Source organism: Hippocampus zosterae, chromosome 2 (genome assembly GCF_025434085.1).
Source record: "Hippocampus zosterae strain Florida chromosome 2, ASM2543408v3, whole genome shotgun sequence".
Classification (NCBI taxonomy): Eukaryota; Metazoa; Chordata; class Actinopteri; order Syngnathiformes; family Syngnathidae; genus Hippocampus; species Hippocampus zosterae.
In genome coordinates this window covers 25,015,654-25,035,098 of record NC_067452.1, presented here as the reverse complement: position 1 = coordinate 25,035,098, position 19,445 = coordinate 25,015,654, and the positions used below count along the sequence as shown (strand labels likewise).

The 19,445-nt window shown below is 47.0% G+C and overlaps 1 protein-coding gene and 1 long non-coding RNA gene across 3 annotated transcripts in view; one reads left to right on the top strand and one right to left on the bottom strand.

The window, feature by feature from the left end:
* Positions 1-19,445, bottom strand: part of LOC127595520 (cadherin-4-like) — a 244,865-nt gene that overhangs the window by 26,248 nt on the left and 199,172 nt on the right. For both annotated transcript variants that reach the window (XM_052057102.1, XM_052057103.1), the window contains 3 exons: positions 18,021-18,206; positions 15,169-15,425; positions 4,495-4,637 (listed from right to left, as the gene is read on the bottom strand). In XM_052057102.1, coding sequence (XP_051913062.1) covers positions 4,495-4,637; positions 15,169-15,425; positions 18,021-18,206 — 586 coding nt within the window. The remainder of the gene's footprint in view (positions 1-4,494; positions 4,638-15,168; positions 15,426-18,020; positions 18,207-19,445) is intronic.
* On the top strand, positions 470-18,201 carry LOC127595570 (uncharacterized). The gene is made up of 3 exons (XR_007961284.1): positions 470-897; positions 4,549-4,667; positions 18,056-18,201. It is a non-coding gene; the product is annotated as an uncharacterized LOC127595570 (long non-coding RNA).

The following is a 19,445-nucleotide window of genomic DNA, read 5'->3' as shown; positions in this document are numbered from 1 at the left end:
CACTACAACGAAGACTGGAATCATTGCCTTTGTGGCTGTAAATAAGTTACAAGCCTAAAGCTAAAATAACCTAGCTTGTTTCGCACCGCAATAGTTTGCTTCTCTCTAGAATGTGAATTTAAGAGATAAAAACGGGTTGATTCTGGAAAAAAATGAAAACCAATTGCTCATTTTTATTTTTTAATAAAACCCTTGCTTCAGGTCCCAGGAAAAAAATATGATCCACAAAATTAGAAAGTTGCTCCTCAAATAAAGCCACAGATTTTCAAAATTGCTCTGCAAGAACCCCCCACAAATTCAAGCCTTGAACATGAAACACTTTTTAGCCGTGTTGACGTACAGCCCTCCCTGTGTTCGCAACTGCATTGCAGAAGCACTTTAAGCACCAAGACGTTTCAGTAACTTATGTATCTTGCATAACTGTACTTAAAATAAAAAAACTTTGTTGACCAAATTGTTAATCATTTACCAGTCAATATTTTTTTTTTGCCGTTAGGAATTAAAAACCTGCAAAACCGCAATGTTGAATATGATGTGGTTCAACATTTTGGTGTATATAATTTTAATGCTTGTGCAAGCAAGAAAAAAAGTTGGACGCACCAATGCAACCAGTGCAAATAGTCTTGAGTCCTGACTACAATAATGAATTTCACTCAAGATAGACTGGAGGTCAGATGGACGACTTTAGAGATGTAATTATTAACTGCAGTTCATGCTTTTTGCTAACGGAAAATTATCAAGCATCATAGCCATTGAAAAAACTCACGCTAAGGAATGCTGCCGGTAATCAAGATCAGGCAGCAAGGAAGGAAGCAGCTCTCTTTGTTTTTTTCCCCGACAGTTGTTTAGTGTAATTTTACTTTGATGGATTTCGTGGCAAATTTGTCATCAAGGTAAGTGGCAAGTTAATGTTTTGCTGAATGAGACTGACACTTTGTTTCACGGCAATCGTTGAGGAGGACGTGTTTGATGCACCATGGCCGTTTCAGCTACCCTGTGCTTTTAAGTATACCGGTTACACAATGCATTCCACACTAATACGTTAAAGACAAAAAGGCAAAACTGTCAGCTGCACTAAGAAACAAACACAATCGGAATTTCGCTGCTTTGCTAATCCCTTGCGGGTAGGGGTGGGGGGGCAGAAGAAGAAGCAGCTTGCCAGGGTTGATAGGAGAATTATGTGGGTTTTAACCAGCTAAATAAATAATTATGTTTGTGTAAGTTCCTCAAAAGGATTTGTACTTAGTCCTTTCTGCGACAGCGGCTCAGGCATGTTGAGGCACGGTGAAGAGATGAGTGGTAAATCTGGCACGTGGCCTCCAAGTCACACATTTGCACATAAACAAAAGCATCAGGAAGTACTGCACGCGTCCACGAGAATGTGAGGTGATAAGACTGTGATTGGGCGAGACTTGAAACCACGGAGATACAGGTGCACCTTGCATCCGGCTGTCACAACCTCCCCACGTCTGCTTTTGCTCCTCACTGTCTCACTGCACTTCGATTTTTCCCTAATCCAGCTGTTCAGGTGACGGCTGGCACATCAGCTCCGACTACAAAACCAACATGTACATAACCCTGAAGTGCTGGCGGCTCATGTTTGACTCTGGCCCCATGATCGAGAACATCAAGTCATAAAAATGTCACTTTTTTGCAAAATAAATTTGACATTAATCAATGATGTGACTGGTCTTGCCAGTTGAATGACTGCTGCAAGAAGGGCTACATACAGCAATGAATTTTTAAAGAACTTCTTGTTGCCTCAAGGAAATAGCGAAGGGTTTAATATCGAAAGAAAGGACCGGGAAAAACCTGTGAAATATTAAATTGTCAGCAAATTAGACGTCTCTGGAGTCCATCCTATTGATGGGTGTCAAAGTGGGTGCGAGCAGCAGTGGCGGCAGCAGGGTTTCACACGTTATAACATTTGTTGCACATTCAGACTTGCATGCACTATAAAATGAACCAGCATCAAAAATAAACTAAACTTTAGGTAAACAGCCAGCTGCACATCACCGATAAGGCAATTTGGAAAAAAAGAGAAAGCAGTTGGTTTTAGTCTGCACACCCACTTGAGAAAAGGGCAAACATATTGGTTTGCTGTGATTGAGTTTGCGCTCATTTAAGCTCGAGTTCCAACTCTGAGGCAGAACAAATGAGATATATGCCAAATGGATTGTGTGAGAGGGAAAGAGAGGGAACGAGGGGCGGGGGGGGGGGGGGGTGGTATGCGCGACCCGCAGATAAGAGAAAAGAGGAGAGGATCAGCTAGCCAGCTGCATGAATCGCGGGTGTACGCTAACCCTCTCGTTCCGCACAAAACATCTTTATAACGTCATGGCCTCAGTTGCCTCACAATCGACCCAAATGCCTAAATGAGAATATGCAAATGTCTGCAATAACCAGATGGGAAAATGAAGGCATTGTCAAAATATAAAGCCAAATGGTGGCAGGGTTTTCACTTTTTGAACCTGGATTTGCCACCTCTGGTAAACATTTATTTCTGGCAAGTGCTAGTATACATTGATAAGGAGTAAATTGCAGTAACTTTGTTTGCAATTGTCTCCATTCGCCAACTACCTACCTCCTGAGCTTTAAATTCATCATTGGATTTTACCCAATTTACACAATCTATACATCATTGGAAGACATTTCTAATAGCCTTCAGAAAATACTGCATATTTTGCTCAATTTGTAAACATTGACCCAATTGACCCGTTTTGTGCTGGAGGGCCATACATAGCATCAAGCAGGATTATCTGTGTAGCACCAAATATAAATGAAAATAGGGATGAACATCATTCAGATTTTAACCGTAACGTTGTTTTTTACTGCATTCTTTTGTTAAGAAAAGCAGCAAACCAAAAATGTTACAATGTTGCAACAGTGTTTTTTCCCCGTAATTTCTTTCTAAGTTAATGAATGAGCTTTAACTTTAGAATCCATATGAATGTTAATGGCATCATTTTTCTGAGCACACTTTGCATAAATCTGCTAATTCATTTGCCATACATCCAACATGAGCAGGAACCAAATAAATGTTGCAATGTTTCGCGGATAAGATCTTGTCTACCTCTCTATCATAACTTAAATTATTCACTGAGTCTGACCATATTATGACCCTTGCATACTGGCAAGCGATCTGGTAACCTTGCTGCCTGCTCTATTTCTAATTTCGCGATTACAAATGCTGCTGCTGTTGCTGCTCTCCCAGCCTCTGGCTGTTTGTATCCGTCTGTATATATTTATCTTTCAACATAGGCTGATGCACTCCAACAAAAAGTATTACACGAGCCAAAAGAAAGGATGATGTAATCCTTCTGTCCCTATCCAGGCATGATCCCTTCAAACCAAGAATACCAAAAGTTTGTATCGGTATGATGTTCCATTGAGTGCAAATTGATGAGTTACGCCTAGAGAGTGAGAGGCTCCAATGCTAGGTTAGCGCAGCAGCAGAGTCAATGCAACATAAAGGATGCCTGCTTGTACTGTGAAGTGAGTATATGATCGTCAAACCTCACCCCTCAGAGCCTTCAGGGTGCGGTGGCCGACTTGGCGGCCAGGGTCTCAAGCCGGTGACATGTTTCAGCTTGGACAAGACAGACAAATCTTTGAGTAGCACTCTGAAAGTATGTACCTTCTGAGAGAAATTTTGCAACCGCATTCTTGCCGATGAAATGCGAATGTAGAGCTTCTGGACAACCGTATGCCACACACTGTGCCATTTTCAATGTGTGCAAACACTGTGGGGAAATCAATGTATTCAAGTTAGGTGCGTTTTACCAATGGCAAAGCAAGATGGATGCCACTGGATTTACTTATCACTACGTAGGCAGCATTCACAGTCGAGGATATTCTATATTATTACAGTATATGCCTTGAGGATCGTCGCATAATGCATTACTCTCTTGGTGGGAAAAATTGATCATCTAAATTCAGTGTGTTCAATTGTCCAATTGACGTGATTGGTCCATCCAAGTGTCATTTGCTGTATAGACCAAAGCGCTGATGATATTGGCAGTTGTTTTCCGCCTGGTCCAAGTGCTTGTCGTCTCGCCGTTTATGATCTGCTTTCATAGATTTCGGATGGCAAAAAACCGTAGGGGACAAAAGCTGCCCACTGAAAAAGTGCAGCGGACATGCCCCTCTTGTTGACATCAACTGCATTTTGTGTGTGTGCATTTTGGGGAAATCTTGTCACATTGCTTCATTAAAAGGCAGTAGAGGGCAGCACAAATAATATTTTTCCCAAAAAGTTACTTACTTTGTATATGCAGCATACATCAATGGCCTAAATCTAAAGCTAAATTCACAATGTATCTATTTATTTATTTATGGGTGTGTCTTTTTACATGAAAATTGTAAAATTAAACAAATATTAAAGGACTAAGTGAGGACTAAGTCACTTTACTGTGAAACAGTAAAATGTTCTGCCTGTAAGTGGTAATGTACTTAAAGAGACCAGAATATTTGTTAAATATGTATGCGTCTTACCGTTATCTGTTGCCAGGAAGGTGGCTTCATATATGTTGTTTTTCACATGGACAGACTCCCTGTCGAGGATCGCCGTGGTCACTATCTGCCCATTGGTTCTGTTAATAGACAACCAGTCTGCAGGATCATTCAGCTTGGAGTACCTAAAAGCACGGGCACAAGTCGATGGAGAGGTAAGCGTGACTGTTGCCATGTTTACAAGCAAGTATGTATTTTCTCGCCCGTCTGCATATATGGATCGCCTTTCACACACCTTCATGGAGTTGAATTTCTTATTGACTTCTCTTCCAGAGCTTACAGCCTCCAGTCGATTTCAGACCATTTTTCACTCCTATATACTACCCATTGTAGTCAATTACCTTCCTTGTTAAGCACTACAACTGCTTGCGCGTGTGCGAGTGATGCATTTACAGCATCAGAAGTGTTTGGGTAGAGCGGGCTAAGCTTCTTGCTACAGTCACACTACAGCATCTTTGTAAATTCGGGACGATAGCACATTCAGATCTGCGCATTGACCCCTAAACAAGAAAAAGGGCTCAGGTAGTGACTCCCGTGATAAAGGGAAAGGGAGGCCGAACGAGTGGATCTTCTTCTCTACAGCATCCTTATCACGGCCTGATCTGACTGTTATTGTTTCTCTTTTGTCGCTTTTGGCTCATTCCACACTAGCAATTCTCTGTGATCTGTCTGCCAACTTGTGGTGCCTCACCTCATCTCACTCTACTTCGATATTCATACAGTCTCTTATCCCTGTCGGTATCTTGTAATCTACGTTGCATTCCCTTTGTGATAGGGCTCATCAACTTGCACATTTTTTTTTTGAAAACTCACTGTGATTTGATCAACGTTGGGCATCTTGGCCTTCAACAACTTTTCAGCACCAATTGGATTTGATTTATGAACCGTCAGATTGGGGACAAAGGCCATGGTGCAATTTGACATGCTTTCAGCTTTCAAACCCATTCAAAGTGAAATAGAGTCAACCTCAACCTTGGCTTGTGCTCACTGAATTATGGTATGTCCGCTCCCTGTGCGGCTTATTAGTGTATTTGTGCTCAATCATATTGCTTATGTACATTCGGTCTCACAGAGCGATGAATCATAGATTGGTATTATGGATTGGGAAGTCGCGGGGGTGGACAGGAGAACATAATCTCTATCCTGCAGCAAGAGAGGCTGGATTGTCCCAGCAGGCAGTTGGCATGATCCTGGGTGAAGCAGTGGGTTTCAAAAAGGGATCACAGAGATGACATTCCCACACTCGCGAGGCTTTCACACAAACCAGGAAAGCCCGCGGACACTCCCTGGCGGACTGTGAAATCCTTAGCAGGAATAACGTGAATCCATCACAGCAGAGTTGGGAGGGATAAACCAGTGAGACAAGGGAAAGGGCTATTTTATGGGAGGGAAACAAATGGGGCTAAAACAGAAGGAGCACCCGAAGTCCCAAAATGGCTACATCATCTGCTTGTAAAACCCTCATTAAGAGCTAACCTATCAAGGCTCCTGTTTTCTTGTCTCCGTTTTGTTCTGTGGATCAGAGGAGGGCTGACACACCTGCTAACTTTATTCTGATCAGGTGGTGATCACACATGTTAGACAGACAAAAAACAAAACAAAAAAACCCCCTCACAAAAATGATTCCTAATACACACACACACACACACACATCCATTCTCTGAACTGCTTATCCTCACGGGGTCGTGGTCGTGCTGGAAAGAAAACGGACAATGGAAAAACGAGACCCGGAGCACAAACTCGACAGAAGTGAATCAGGAAGAGCGAAGGATGATGATGATGATTTCAAGATTAGAATTGAGATGTTCAAAAGGCAGTCAGAAACGATGAAATTTTTTTATGTAACAATGAATTCAACATGCCAAGCAGCCCTATTTGGTCAAATAAAAGAGATCAAAACTAACTCAAAAGTGCAATTTTAACAATAAGTAATGACTGACACCTCAATGTCAACAACAAAATTATTCCAAGGGTCAATAAGAAAGTGTTCCAGCCCCCCCCCCCCCCCAAAAAAAGATAATTGCTAAGTGGAAAAAAAACTGTCCCTCCACCTGGAGGTTGCTCTCATTTTGTATTTATATTGCACTTAATTGAACGATGTTTGTTTGTTTTTTCTTCTTTCTTCTTTCTACCCACATTCTTGCTGCTGGAGGCTGTAAATTTCCCCATTGTGGGACAAATAAAGGATATCTTATCATTTGGGAATTTGTTGGTATGGTTATGCTGTGTTGAGCCGTGACAGCCAAGTGATCTTAGCAAGCAGCAGGAGGACGTTGTCACGTCGCGTGCTCGCCAGCAGGTGGCGGGTTCTCCCGCCACCTGTTCGGCACACCTGCCCGTTATTTCGGGCTGATTACGTGCCTTTATTAGGCGACTCCGGCAGTCATCTCACTGCCGGAGAATTCCTTACCGTGCCATTGTTCGCTATTTGCTATTCTCGTCGTTCGACCATTTCTCGCTGCCCTATTGCCTTACGGCCCCAATTCTTCGCGTACTTCATATTGTCATCTAATTGTTATCTCGGTAGTTCCTCGCCCTTTATCGTTTCGCGAGCGTTTTCGGTTATCTTCCATATTCTTTCCTGGTTCTTATTTGACCAGCGCTTTCTGTTACCGTTTTCCCTGTTCGGGCTCCTTTTGTTATTTATTAAAATCCCTTTGTTCACACAAGATCTTTTCGTTGTCTGCTTCTCCGGGGATCCACCTCGTCTTTTTTTCTGTTGTGCACGAGGCGATTTCTCATCGCCTCGGGCTCAACGTGACAGAATTCTCCGGCCGAATGGATCCCGCAGACGCCGAAAAGATCTTGTCCGCTCTTGCTCGACAAGAGCGGCAAGTGAGTCAGCACCGCCAAGCCCTTACGGAACTCAACGGCGCGGTCTCCATGCTGGCTCATCGGTTCGATGATCTCGAACCTCGCCTTATTCGGGTGGAGGAACGAAGACCACCTTCCGGGCTTCGTCCTACCACCCCGGAGGCTCCCTCCTCGTACCCTCCTATGTCGAGGGAGCCCTCGCTTCCACACCCCCCTCGCTACGGGGGTGAACACGGGCAGTGTGGACACTTCCTACACAATTGCTCGCTAATATTTGACCAACAGCCGTCCGCCTACGCTACTGACGCCGCCAAGGTGGCCTATATCATGAGTCTCTTGACAGGTCCGGCGGCATCGTGGGCAATCGCGACCAGCGACGCAAAGCCGAATCTCCGCACCTCCTATCCGGATTTCGTGGCAGCCTTCCGTCGGGTGTTCCACCATCCCGTGCGGGGCAGAGAGGCGGAGGGGCGGCTGCTCGACCTGCAGCAGGGAAGGCGTTCGGTCGCTGACTACTCCATCGAGTTCCGGATCCTGGCCGCGCAGAGCGGTTACGACGATCGGGCCCTGTGTGGACTGTTTCGCCGTGGCCTGAACTCATTACTCAAGGACGAGCTGGCGACCCGCGACCACAGCACCGATTTGGAGGAGCTGATCGACCTCGCCCTCCTTATGGACAATCGCCTGAGGGAGCGAGGCCGGGAGCGTGGAGGTGATCGGTATCCGTCCCGCCGCACCACGTACCGTGAGGAACATCGTGGGTTCGGTGATCACTCCCGGGACGAGCCGATGCAGCTGGGCGGCAAGGACGGTGGTGCGGAGGAAGAAAGGCGCCGTCATCGCGACCGTGCTACAACTAGCGGCGACCAACCATCCCCCCGCGCCGCAACCAGCCATCCGGGATCGTCCTTCCACGCTCCTCCCGAGTACTGTGAGTTACGGCCCCGCGCGTCGCCCCCCGAGTCTAGGCGAGTCGATAAGCGACCAGGACATCCTAATAGACTCGAGCTCGAGGCGGAGGTATTCGGCGAGTCCCGGTCAAGACGGGTTCGGGCCCTGGTGGATTCGGGAGCCGATGATTGCTTAATGGACACTAATCTCGCGTCCGAACTGGGGTGCTTTTTAGAGGAGTTGGTTGTGGCGAAGCGGGTGCGTGATCTGGATGGGCGCCTCCTGGCGGTGGTAACGCATCGAACGGAGCCGTTAAAGCTTTCATTATCCGGGAATCATATTGAGCATCGTCGTTTTTATGTTATGCGGTCCCGGAACGCCCCGATCATCCTCGGTTTACCCTGGCTCCAGACGCATAACCCGGTGATCTCATGGGCGCGCCCCGCGATCGATAGCTGGAGCCCTTATTGTTACCAGCACTGCCTGCGGTCAGCCGTCGGGAGGCACGAACGCGTCACGCCCCCCGAGGAGATCTGCCTTGACGGAGTGCCGGAGTGCTATCGGGACCTTGGGGAGGTCTTTAGCGAGGATCGCGCGCGCTCCTTGCCCCCACACCGCCCCTACGATTGCGCGATAGACCTGCAGGCGGGCGCTCCGTTGCCAACCTCGCGTCTGTATCAGGTATCCCATCCCGAGCGTGAGGCGTTAACGGAGTATATTAACAGCTCGCTCGCTGCAGGTCTCATCAGACCATCACGCTCACCGTTAGGGGCGGGTTTCTTCTTCGTAGGGAAGAAGGATAAGTCCCTACGACCCTGCGTAGACTATCGTGGACTAAATGAAATTACAATTAAAAATAGATACCCGCTACCCTTGTTGGACTCCGCCTTCGCCCCATTGCAATCAGCCACCATCTTCTCAAAATTAGACTTACGCAGCGCGTACCACTTGGTTCGCATCCGAGAGGGCGACGAGTGGAAAACCGCGTTTAAGACCCCCCTGGGCCATTTCGAATATCTCGTCATGCCTTTTGGCCTCACAAACGCACCTGCCGTCTTCCAGAACCTCATTAATGACGTGCTCCGGGACATGATCAACATCTTCTGTTTTGTTTATCTTGACGACATTTTAATTTTTTCTCGTTCTCTGCATGAGCACCAGCAACATGTTCGGCTGGTGCTACAACGTTTGCTCGAGAACCGGCTCTTCGTCAAGGCAGAAAAGTGTGAGTTCCATGTTCCCGTCATCTCCTTCCTGGGGTTCATTATAGAACAGGGCAAGCTACGGGCGGACCCCATTAAGACGCGTGCGGTCACTGAATGGCCGGTCCCGTCCAACCGTAAGGAGCTGCAGCGCTTCTTGGGGTTCGCCAACTTCTATAGGCGTTTCATCCGTGGTTACAGCCAGATGGCGCTTCCCCTAACCCGCCTTACCTCGGTCAAAATCCCTTTTAAGTGGGACCCTGCCGCGGATGCGGCGTTCGCGCGTCTTAAGGCGGCGTTCACTAGTCCCCCGGTGTTGCAACATCCTGACCCTGACCGCCCTTTCGTCGTAGAGGTGGACGCCTCGGATTCAGGGGTGGGTGCGGTGCTGTCCCAACGCTCCCCAGTCGACCAGAAGCTGCACCCCTGCGCCTTCTTCTCCCGTCGACTCAGTGCCGCCGAGTCGAACTACGACGTGGGCAACCGGGAACTGTTGGCTGTGGTCACCGCATTGCAGGAGTGGCGGCACTGGCTCGAGGGGGCTAAGGAACCGTTTACCGTATACACGGACCATAAGAACCTCGCCTACCTCCGCTCCGCGAAGAGACTTAACGCCCGTCAGGCCCGGTGGGCCCTCTTCCTCACCAGGTTCGACTTCGTTCTCACCTACTCCCCCGGTTCCAAGAACACTAAGCCTGACGCCCTTTCCCGGCTCCACGAACCTGCGGGGAGGGACCGTTCCCCGGAGACCATCCTCCCGACCCAGTGCATAGTGGGGGCCGTCCAGTGGGAGATTGAGCAGCGGATCCTGTCCGCCCTGGTGGGGGTGCAGGTGCCGGCGGGGTGCCCAGCAGGGAAGCTGTTCGTGCCTCCTGCCCTCCGTTCGGAGGTCCTGCAGTGGGGACACGCATCCAAGGTGGCGTGTCATCCCGGGGTGAACCGGACTGTGCAGCTCGTCGCCCAGCGTTTCTGGTGGCCGGAGCTCCGCCGCGACACGACGGAGTTCGTCAAGGCCTGCACCTCCTGCGCCTGCGGCAAGTCGTCGCATCAGCCCCCGGCGGGACTGCTCCAACCGCTGCCCATTCCTCCTCGCCCGTGGTCTCACATCGCGGTGGACTTCGTCACGGGCCTACCGCCTTCCCGGGGCCGGACGGTCGTGCTCACGATCGTGGACCGCTTCTCCAAGGCCGCTCACTTTGTGCCCTTGTCCAGGTTGCCGTCGGCGCTGGAGACCGCCAACCTCCTCATCCAGCACGTCTTCCGTCTCCACGGCATTCCGGCGGACATCGTATCGGATCGGGGGCCCCAGTTTGTGTCCCGCGTCTGGAAGCGGTTCTGCCGGTCCCTCGGAGCTACGGCCAGCCTGACCTCGGGATACCACCCTCAGTCCAATGGGCAGGCTGAGCGCGCCAACCAGGATCTGGGGGCGGCCCTCCGCTGTGTCTGTCTCCACCGTCCGGCATCCTGGGCCGACCACCTGCCCTGGGTGGAATACGCCCACAACACTCTCGTCTCCTCCGCTACAGGCAGGTCGCCGTTCATGACGGCCTACGGCTACCAGCCACCGCTGTTCCCGTCCCAGGAGGGGCTGGTGGAGGTCCCTTCCGTGCAGCGCCACCTTAAGCGGGCCCATCACGTGTGGAGGGAGGCCCGGGCTGCGTTGTCCCGCACGGCGTCCCGGAACCAGCGGATCGCTGATCGTCGTCGGCGCCCGGCGCCCTCATATGCGGTGGGAGAGAAGGTGTGGCTGGCTACGAGGGATCTTCGCCTGGCCGGCTCGTCTGCCAAACTGGGGCCCCGATTCGCTGGCCCGTTCGAGGTCGAGGCCGTCATCAGCCCCGTCGCGGTCAGGCTCCGGCTGCCGGCCTCCATGAAGGTCCACCCCGTGTTCCACGTCTCCCTGCTCAAGCCTGTGTCTTCCAGCGCCTTGGCGCCCCCTCCCGCTCCGCCGCCGCCCCCGCGGGTGGTCGACGGGGACCCGGTGTACACGGTTCGTGCCATCCTGGACTCTCGGCGCAGGGGCAAGGGCTTCCAGTACCTGGTCGACTGGGAGGGCTACGGGCCGGAGGAGCGGCAATGGGTGCCTCGCTCCTGGATCCTTGACCCGTCCCTTCTGCGCGACTTCCACGCTGCTCATCCGTCCAAACCGGGTAGTCCGCCGGGAGGCGTCCGTTGAGGGGGGGGTACTGTCACGTCGCGTGCTCGCCAGCAGGTGGCGGGTTCTCCCGCCACCTGTTCGGCACACCTGCCCGTTATTTCGGGCTGATTACGTGCCTTTATTAGGCGACTCCGGCAGTCATCTCACTGCCGGAGAATTCCTTACCGTGCCATTGTTCGCTATTTGCTATTCTCGTCGTTCGACCATTTCTCGCTGCCCTATTGCCTTACGGCCCCAATTCTTCGCGTACTTCATATTGTCATCTAATTGTTATCTCGGTAGTTCCTCGCCCTTTATCGTTTCGCGAGCGTTTTCGGTTATCTTCCATATTCTTTCCTGGTTCTTATTTGACCAGCGCTTTCTGTTACCGTTTTCCCTGTTCGGGCTCCTTTTGTTATTTATTAAAATCCCTTTGTTCACACAAGATCTTTTCGTTGTCTGCTTCTCCGGGGATCCACCTCGTCTTTTTTTCTGTTGTGCACGAGGCGATTTCTCATCGCCTCGGGCTCAACGTGACAGACGTATGACATTTATTTTTCAAACCCCTGACCCAGAGGATGAAAAATGTATGTCTCCAGCTTAGCCAAGGCGGTGTGGGTAATCATTTATGCCCGTATCTCTGGTCCCGTGACTCAACCTCACTGGTTAGGTGTCTGACAAGTGATGCATGATGCTTCCCCTTCACTTCCTTTTCCATACGCATGCTCCCATCTAGTCCTGTCCACCTTGCCTTCCTCCCATCCCCGACAGGATGTTGTTAGCTTGTCTCTCTGTTGATTTGCACCTGTCAAGTTCAAACCTTGACCCAGAGTCAGCTACCATGCTGGGCTCCCTTTTCTCTCCCTCCATCATCCCCCGCCCCCGTATTGTGCCTCAGGTTTAGCCGTTTCCACACTCTCTAAATCTCCTCATTGTCCAACTGTATGCATATTCATCATCCACTGACAGAGACACGCAGCTCTTTGTCATATGCAAAGACACGCGTAATGAATCACACATTATATAAAATGATTCAAATGTCATGTTCAGCTTCCTATTTGATGCATACCCAGATCTGCTGTGTAATGAAAAATGTCAATGTTCGTGGCGGCACCGTGATGCATGAGGTTAGCGTGCCTGTCTCACAAACAAAATGTTCTGGGTTCAAATGTAATTTTTAACACTTCTAGGTCTTTTTGCATGCTCTTTCTCTGCTTGCATGAGTTTTTTTTTGCGGGTCCTCAGGTTATTTGAAACATCAGTTTTCTGAAAGTGTAAATGTAAATGATTTATTGTCGAACTCAACTATGACAGGCTCTCACTCAACCGTGACAGGATGAAAAATGTTGACCGAACAACAACCTTTGACACAGCTGACAGCAATGCACCAGAAAAACGTACACACATGGCTTAGCATCCTGATGAGAGCGTGCAAATTTGAACACAGCACCCCAATCCTGAAATCACTTTACAGGCTCCTGGTCTCTTTCAAAATTGAGTACATGTCACCCTCCTCACCCACCAGGGGATTCAGGGAATCCCCCCTGGCACACCTCAAAGAACTCCTCACACCCAAGACGAGATCGTAGCACTTTTTACAAACATCTTTTTCTACTCTTTCCTCTTCTTTTCTAAACACATTTGTGGCCCGTTCATATTGCTGAGATAAATTGCAATACAGATATAAAATGTATTATTATTGTTATGTGAAAGCGCTATATAAATCAGGATGTATTGTATTGTATTGTATTATGTATTACAAGTGCTACAAAATGCAGTTGAACAGCAGTTTCACTGAACTATGTTTGAAAGGAACAGGTTTGATTAGTGTCCTTTCTCTAGCATTTAGTGATCTTATGTGATCAACACAATGGAAAGGCAGTTCCATTAATTCTATCCAACTGGATCAATCGAAATGAGATCTTCCACCTCTGCAATGAAGCAGTACCTTCCGAGACTTCTGAATGCTGCACTTTACAAGTTATGTGCAATCATTATTTTTTTATTTATGTCTCAAGCTCTAGATATGAAGAGAAGTGGAAACAGAAAAAAAATTGAGCAGTTAAGGAACATTTTAGTAAAACCTCACGAACAAATCGGTTTCAGAAAAAAACATCAGACAAATTTGTCTTGGGTCTATAGATTAGGTGCAATTTGTATTTTCTCTTACACAATCTTTCACATCACGTTTCACATTTGTATCTTTTTTGTGTGCTGTAAATTAGACCTCAATCTGGCTTTCAAGTGGTGAGGGAAAGTATTGATTTTATTGAATTATTTCTGCAGAAATTTTGTAAAAAGTCCTCTCTGCAGTACCAGGGGAGAAGTTCTTTTCCTGTGGAAATGCAGGTGCTGAACAGTCACTGCTGGTGCATGTAACTGAGTGCTGCAGTACAACTTAGTGGAAAACACTGCAAAAAATGGCCCTCCCTGCGGCTTGAGGTGCGGTGCGAGCGGGTCATTGTGAGGGGGAACAGCGACTGGCGCAAATCTCCCAGATCAGCATGGTCTCTGTGATTTTGGCGGGCTGGATTAATTTCACTGGAGGAAATTCATTTGATATTAAACTCATAATTAAAGGTATTCGAAAGAAGACTGCTTTTGAGTACAGTTCATTTGCTCGTCTCATCTCAGTGTGCAGTAAGTAGTGTTTGTCTATCTGTGGAAAACTAAAAAGTTGATAACTTGGGCAATTAGCAGAACTTAAAAGTGTAGACGATAATCATTCACATTATGGAAAATTACATACAAACGTGTTCCTTTCCTCTAAGAAAATGATAAGAATGTTAAAGAGGAGAGAAATTGTTATTTTATCAACTTTACTGCTGCACTACACTAAGCTAGGAAAAGATCACACATTCAGAGCTTCTTTAAAGCGTCTGGATAGTGTAAAGGCATAATATGCAGTCTGGCAGATGTGCGATGTAGGTGTTCATACCGTCAATGCATGCTGATTATGCAATATGGTTGGTGTTGAACAGTAAGTAAGCTGAACATTTGTTGCTTGACATTTAACATCCAGAGAGGCTTAGCACAAAGAAAGACCACCGCAGGTGGACGCATGCTGTGTCAACTGCTTTCGCTCCATCCTAGTGTGTGTGTATGCGTGTGTGTGTGTGTGTGTGTGTGTGTGTGTTTGTGTGTGTGTGCGTATACTCTGTGGGCAACCTATATAGCAAATACACGCGCACACACTTACATACAATTAGCCCAGAGGCTATTACTTGCTATTAACCCTCAGAGCATCCCTACTCAGGGTTCTGCACTGGCTGATAAACTCTGCATGGTTGTCACTGAGAGATGGATGATACCTTAAATATAGCCCCAGTGTTGAACTCTAACCCCTAATGATGAACAATGAGGCTTTTGGGCCTGGTGCTGATGCATAGTGTAGATTTTCACAGGATGGCTGCTCATAATACGACACCTATGTACTCAGCCAGACGGTCTTTTTCAATGGAATTGTTATTCCAATGCGCACATACAGTACAGCAGAACCAAAGAGGATATTTGCGGTGTGGTCTCTTGAGTTATCAGGTTCTAGTCAGCGCTCTGTGGGGTTTTTCAGACAAATTTAGCTCAATTACCACTTGGGAATTGGATCTATTGTACCTGATTGTCTGCTGCATCTGTAGGCGATCGGGATCCGTGGCTGAAAAGGTTGTCAGACTTGTGCCAGCTGGAACACTCTCCTCAAATCGGATGTGTTTCGGATTAGTGGGGAAGTAAGGGGGTTCATTGACATCCTGCACAGATATGGTTACACCCGCCGTGGACTCGAGGGAGGATTGGATCCCACTGGCCAGATGGGCCTGGTTGGACACCACAACTGTCAGCATGAAGGCTCGGTTCATCTCAAAGTCAACTGCCTAGAAAAAAGAAAGTACACAGGGGAAGGTTATTTTTGATAAAAGTTGCTAAATGTAGAAACTAAATCTCCTAACCCACCGAGCGGCGAACTTTTCAGAGTATTTGTGAAGGTAGTGAATGTTGCACTCTCGTCAGGGTTCGCCAGAATTCATTTAAAGTCACACACATCTCTCTCTCTCTCTCTCTCTCTCTCTCTCTCTCTCTCTCTCTCTCTCTCTCTCTCTCTCTCTCTCTCTCTCTCTCTCTCTCTCTCTCTCTCTCTCTCTCTCTCTCTCTCTCTCTCTCTCTCTCTCTCTCTCTCTATGTATGTATCTATCTATCTATCTATCTATCTATCTATCTATCTATCTATCTATCTATCTATCTATCTATCTATCTATCTATCTATCTATCTATCTATCTATCTATCTATCTATCTATCTATCTATCTATCTATCTATCTATCTATCTATCTATCTATCTATCTATCTATCTATCTATCTATCTATCCATCCATCCATATAACATTTTTTTATTATTATTATTAGCAGGAACCAATTGTAAAAGGGTTCTGCCTAATTGACGTGCAGTCCCCAAGACACACTCGAACAAATTATTCTCTATCACTATTTTGTGAGCTCTGCACAGCCATTATGAAACGAAGATGCTGTAATACCAAAAGCATAGTTAATTACTGACGAAACGAAGAAGGAGACAAGCAATACTTCTAAGGATAGTTTGTCCCTTGTGGATGTGAGCCAATTGGTTTGTGTGCCTTTTTGTTGAATCAATTGTCTTCATAACTTTTGTCTTTCATTTATTGTTTTGTAATGCCACTTGTATTGACATGTTTCATATCCGGGTTTGTGACCAGTTCTAATGGATTTGTTACTGCTGCAGCAGTTGTGAAGGCTCTGTATAAATAAAGGTCTACAGTATTGTATTGTATTGTTTTCCTGTAGCGTATCACCATCTTGTGGATGCACAGCGCAACCACAGCCACTGTTGCACCTTATAATGCAGTGCGCCCTACATATGAAGACAGGTTCAAAAAAGGCCATTTATTGAAGGTGTGCCTTATAATCCGAGGCGTCTTATCGTGCAGATGATACACACACACGCACATGACGGGTGTGCGCCTCTACACATTAGACAATTCTATACAATTTTTACATGGGGTGCAAAGCATACATTCTAAATAATAGAATGTAGGGGTGTCACTTTTGAATCATTTTAGGATCAGTCCAAAATCTCTCAAAACCCCCTAGACCCCCATTCAACCCCTCACCTACTCCTACTCTCGCTAATCCACACACCACTGGATCCTCCAATTTGTGTCATTGCATCACTTCACTCGTCCTCCCTGATTCACTGTCTATCTTTTGAGTTTATCATTTTCTGTGATTAACATATCTTAATGACTCACTGCAATCAAGAGTCACGTGTTTGTGTATTTCCATGCATTTGTTTTCTTCCCATTTGTCTATTGCAAACCTTTTATCCTTACCCTAAAAATGTGAATGCCTTCTCGCGATCTCCTCAGAGAGCTGTGTGAATGTGACAAGCTATGTTTAAGACAAGCTATGTTTAAGACCTTCGCCTTTGTTTACAGATGAGCTTCAGTGCCCCATGGGAGATTGTGCATACCTGGTCGCGGTGGATTCTTGTGCGCTAGCAGCACATTGGTAAAAATAAGAGGGTCTCTTATGACGTCTTGACTTTATCGTTTGCATGACGTCTGATGTGAACCATTCTGCCTGCTGTTCCCTGGAGTGACTCTGTTTACCTCACGTAGCAGTCTATTTCTTGTCGTTCCCATGGGGAGTACTGTCCCTTCTTTTATGATTTTCCGATAATATCCCGCGGGTCTCGATGGAAGCCTGCGGCTATTCGGCTGCCTACTGAATTTTACATCAGGTAGTGTGAGAGATAGACAATGAAAGGCACTCATGTAGAGAAAATGAAGAGAAGCAAAATGCCAATGCACACTGTTCCCGGGTCCTCTGGGAATTATATAAAACGCTGTTGTTATTTCTTAAGCATTATTGTCAGACATAAGACTTGATTTGCTGAGGACATAACGTCATGAACAAATTACTTCTGCAAGATGCGTACAGCTGCTCATAGATGAATGCACATAAACAGGCATTACACATGTAAATACACACTTGAAGGATTTTCTTTTTCTGCCTTCATAACAAATGGGTTAAACAAGCTGGGCCAACCATAGTCTGATTGGCTGAGCACAGGAACAAGACAAATCATTCTTGTTTCTGTCGTTCACTGCAGCAGGTATCCCATTATAGGTGTGTAAAACCACTACCTCCGTAATTGGGAAATCAATACCTTATTGTGACAGTGGTCTTGCCAGACATTTCGTTAAGGTATGCGTGTGGGAGTTTTTCAGGACTTCCAATCCCTCATTTTAGACACGAAGGGTCATTCCAAAGGCAAAGACTGCAGACTGGCCCTAGGAAGGGCCTTGTGTTTGATTACTACCGTTTGCACTTGAGATCACACTCCGTGATGCATTTAAAGCTAACAATGTGATGTTGACCTCGATGGTGAAAAAAGCAAAAAAAAAAAAAACAAAAGTTGCAAAGTGATTGTCTTACCTTGACCACAGTTATCATGCCATCGTTGCTTACAGGGTCGGTGCGAATGGTGAAGTGACCGGATGGATCGCCACTGATGATCCTGTAAACAGCATTCCAATTGGGGGAATGCGGTTGGTCGGCATCTATCACTGTCAGGTTAGCCACCACAACATCCACCCGGTTCTCAGGAACCTCACCGGAAAACTGCAGAGAATAAATTTAAAAAATAATAAATAAATACTTGAAAAATATAAATACAAATGTTACCTTGTAAAATGTTTTATTTTCCCCAAAGTCCTTTACGGACATACTGAATCTTGGCCAGTTTGTTCAAAACATGTCTGTCTATCATCTCACGTAAGTGAAGGAGTCATTCTTTCAGAGTTTCATGTAGAGTAGGTTGAATGATCCTGCTTTTGCTACTGCTGAGGTGCAAACAAGCGGTAAACACACTTGGTCATTGGACATGCACTTGCGCACAGGTGTGTTGTCGAAAGTTTTTCTGGTTTTTCTGCACTTCGTGCCCTCACTCATGCACATTAATATCCTGTCCCTTTGAAAGCTAATCAGAAAGGAAGAGGCAGTGAAGAAAGCCAAGAGGAGCCCCACCAGTGAAGGAGGCAAAAACATCTGTGTGAGCGTAAATGAGTGGTTTTTAGTTGTCTCCTTGCTGTGCTAACATGTGCTCTGCCCCGATAAGCCTGACGACGAGTGAGCTGCTGTCTGTCAGATGTCTGTTATGGTGGGGATTGACCAAAGTCACACCGGCTCAGGGGATAACGATGAACCAGAGGACCCGCCTACACGAAGAACCCAAAAACTCACATGTGATTGCGTATGGTCGAAGGGTGATTACTTGCTTTGCTTGACTCATCTGGAAGCAACAGGCATGAAGCATCCCAGCATCACCATGGGTAACAGACACAGTTGAAACCACTGAGCCGCTTATGTGAGTTTATGATATCAAAGAGCAAAGCCCCAGACCAAATGCTCCAACGAGTCGTAATACCCGGCACAACCTTCACATCAACTAGCAAACAGCTGACAGCTGTGTCTGAATTCGGGGCCTGTGTCTGAAGAGCTGTTTGGAGACTTGGTGACATTCTTAAGACAACACACAGGTCCGGGTGGTCCTAAGTTGCAGGTTTAGTGAGAAACAATTAGTCCACGGGCGTGCTCATGTTTTTGTTCACAGACTGTTGAGAGCATCCAGATTTGGTGACATCTGCCACTGCCGCTGAGTGAAGAAACCACAAATGATAAATTGAGTGTGAATTCATTTTTAGTGATTAGGTTACCGAGTTAACATGGTTGCAAAAAGTGTATTTTTTTTACTCGCCACGCTCTTCGTAGAAAAACAATTATTCTTAATTTAAACAAAGCTCAGTCTCGATCATCTAGATCAGGGGTGCCGGATCCGGCCCCCCAGGAGGTTCAATCAGG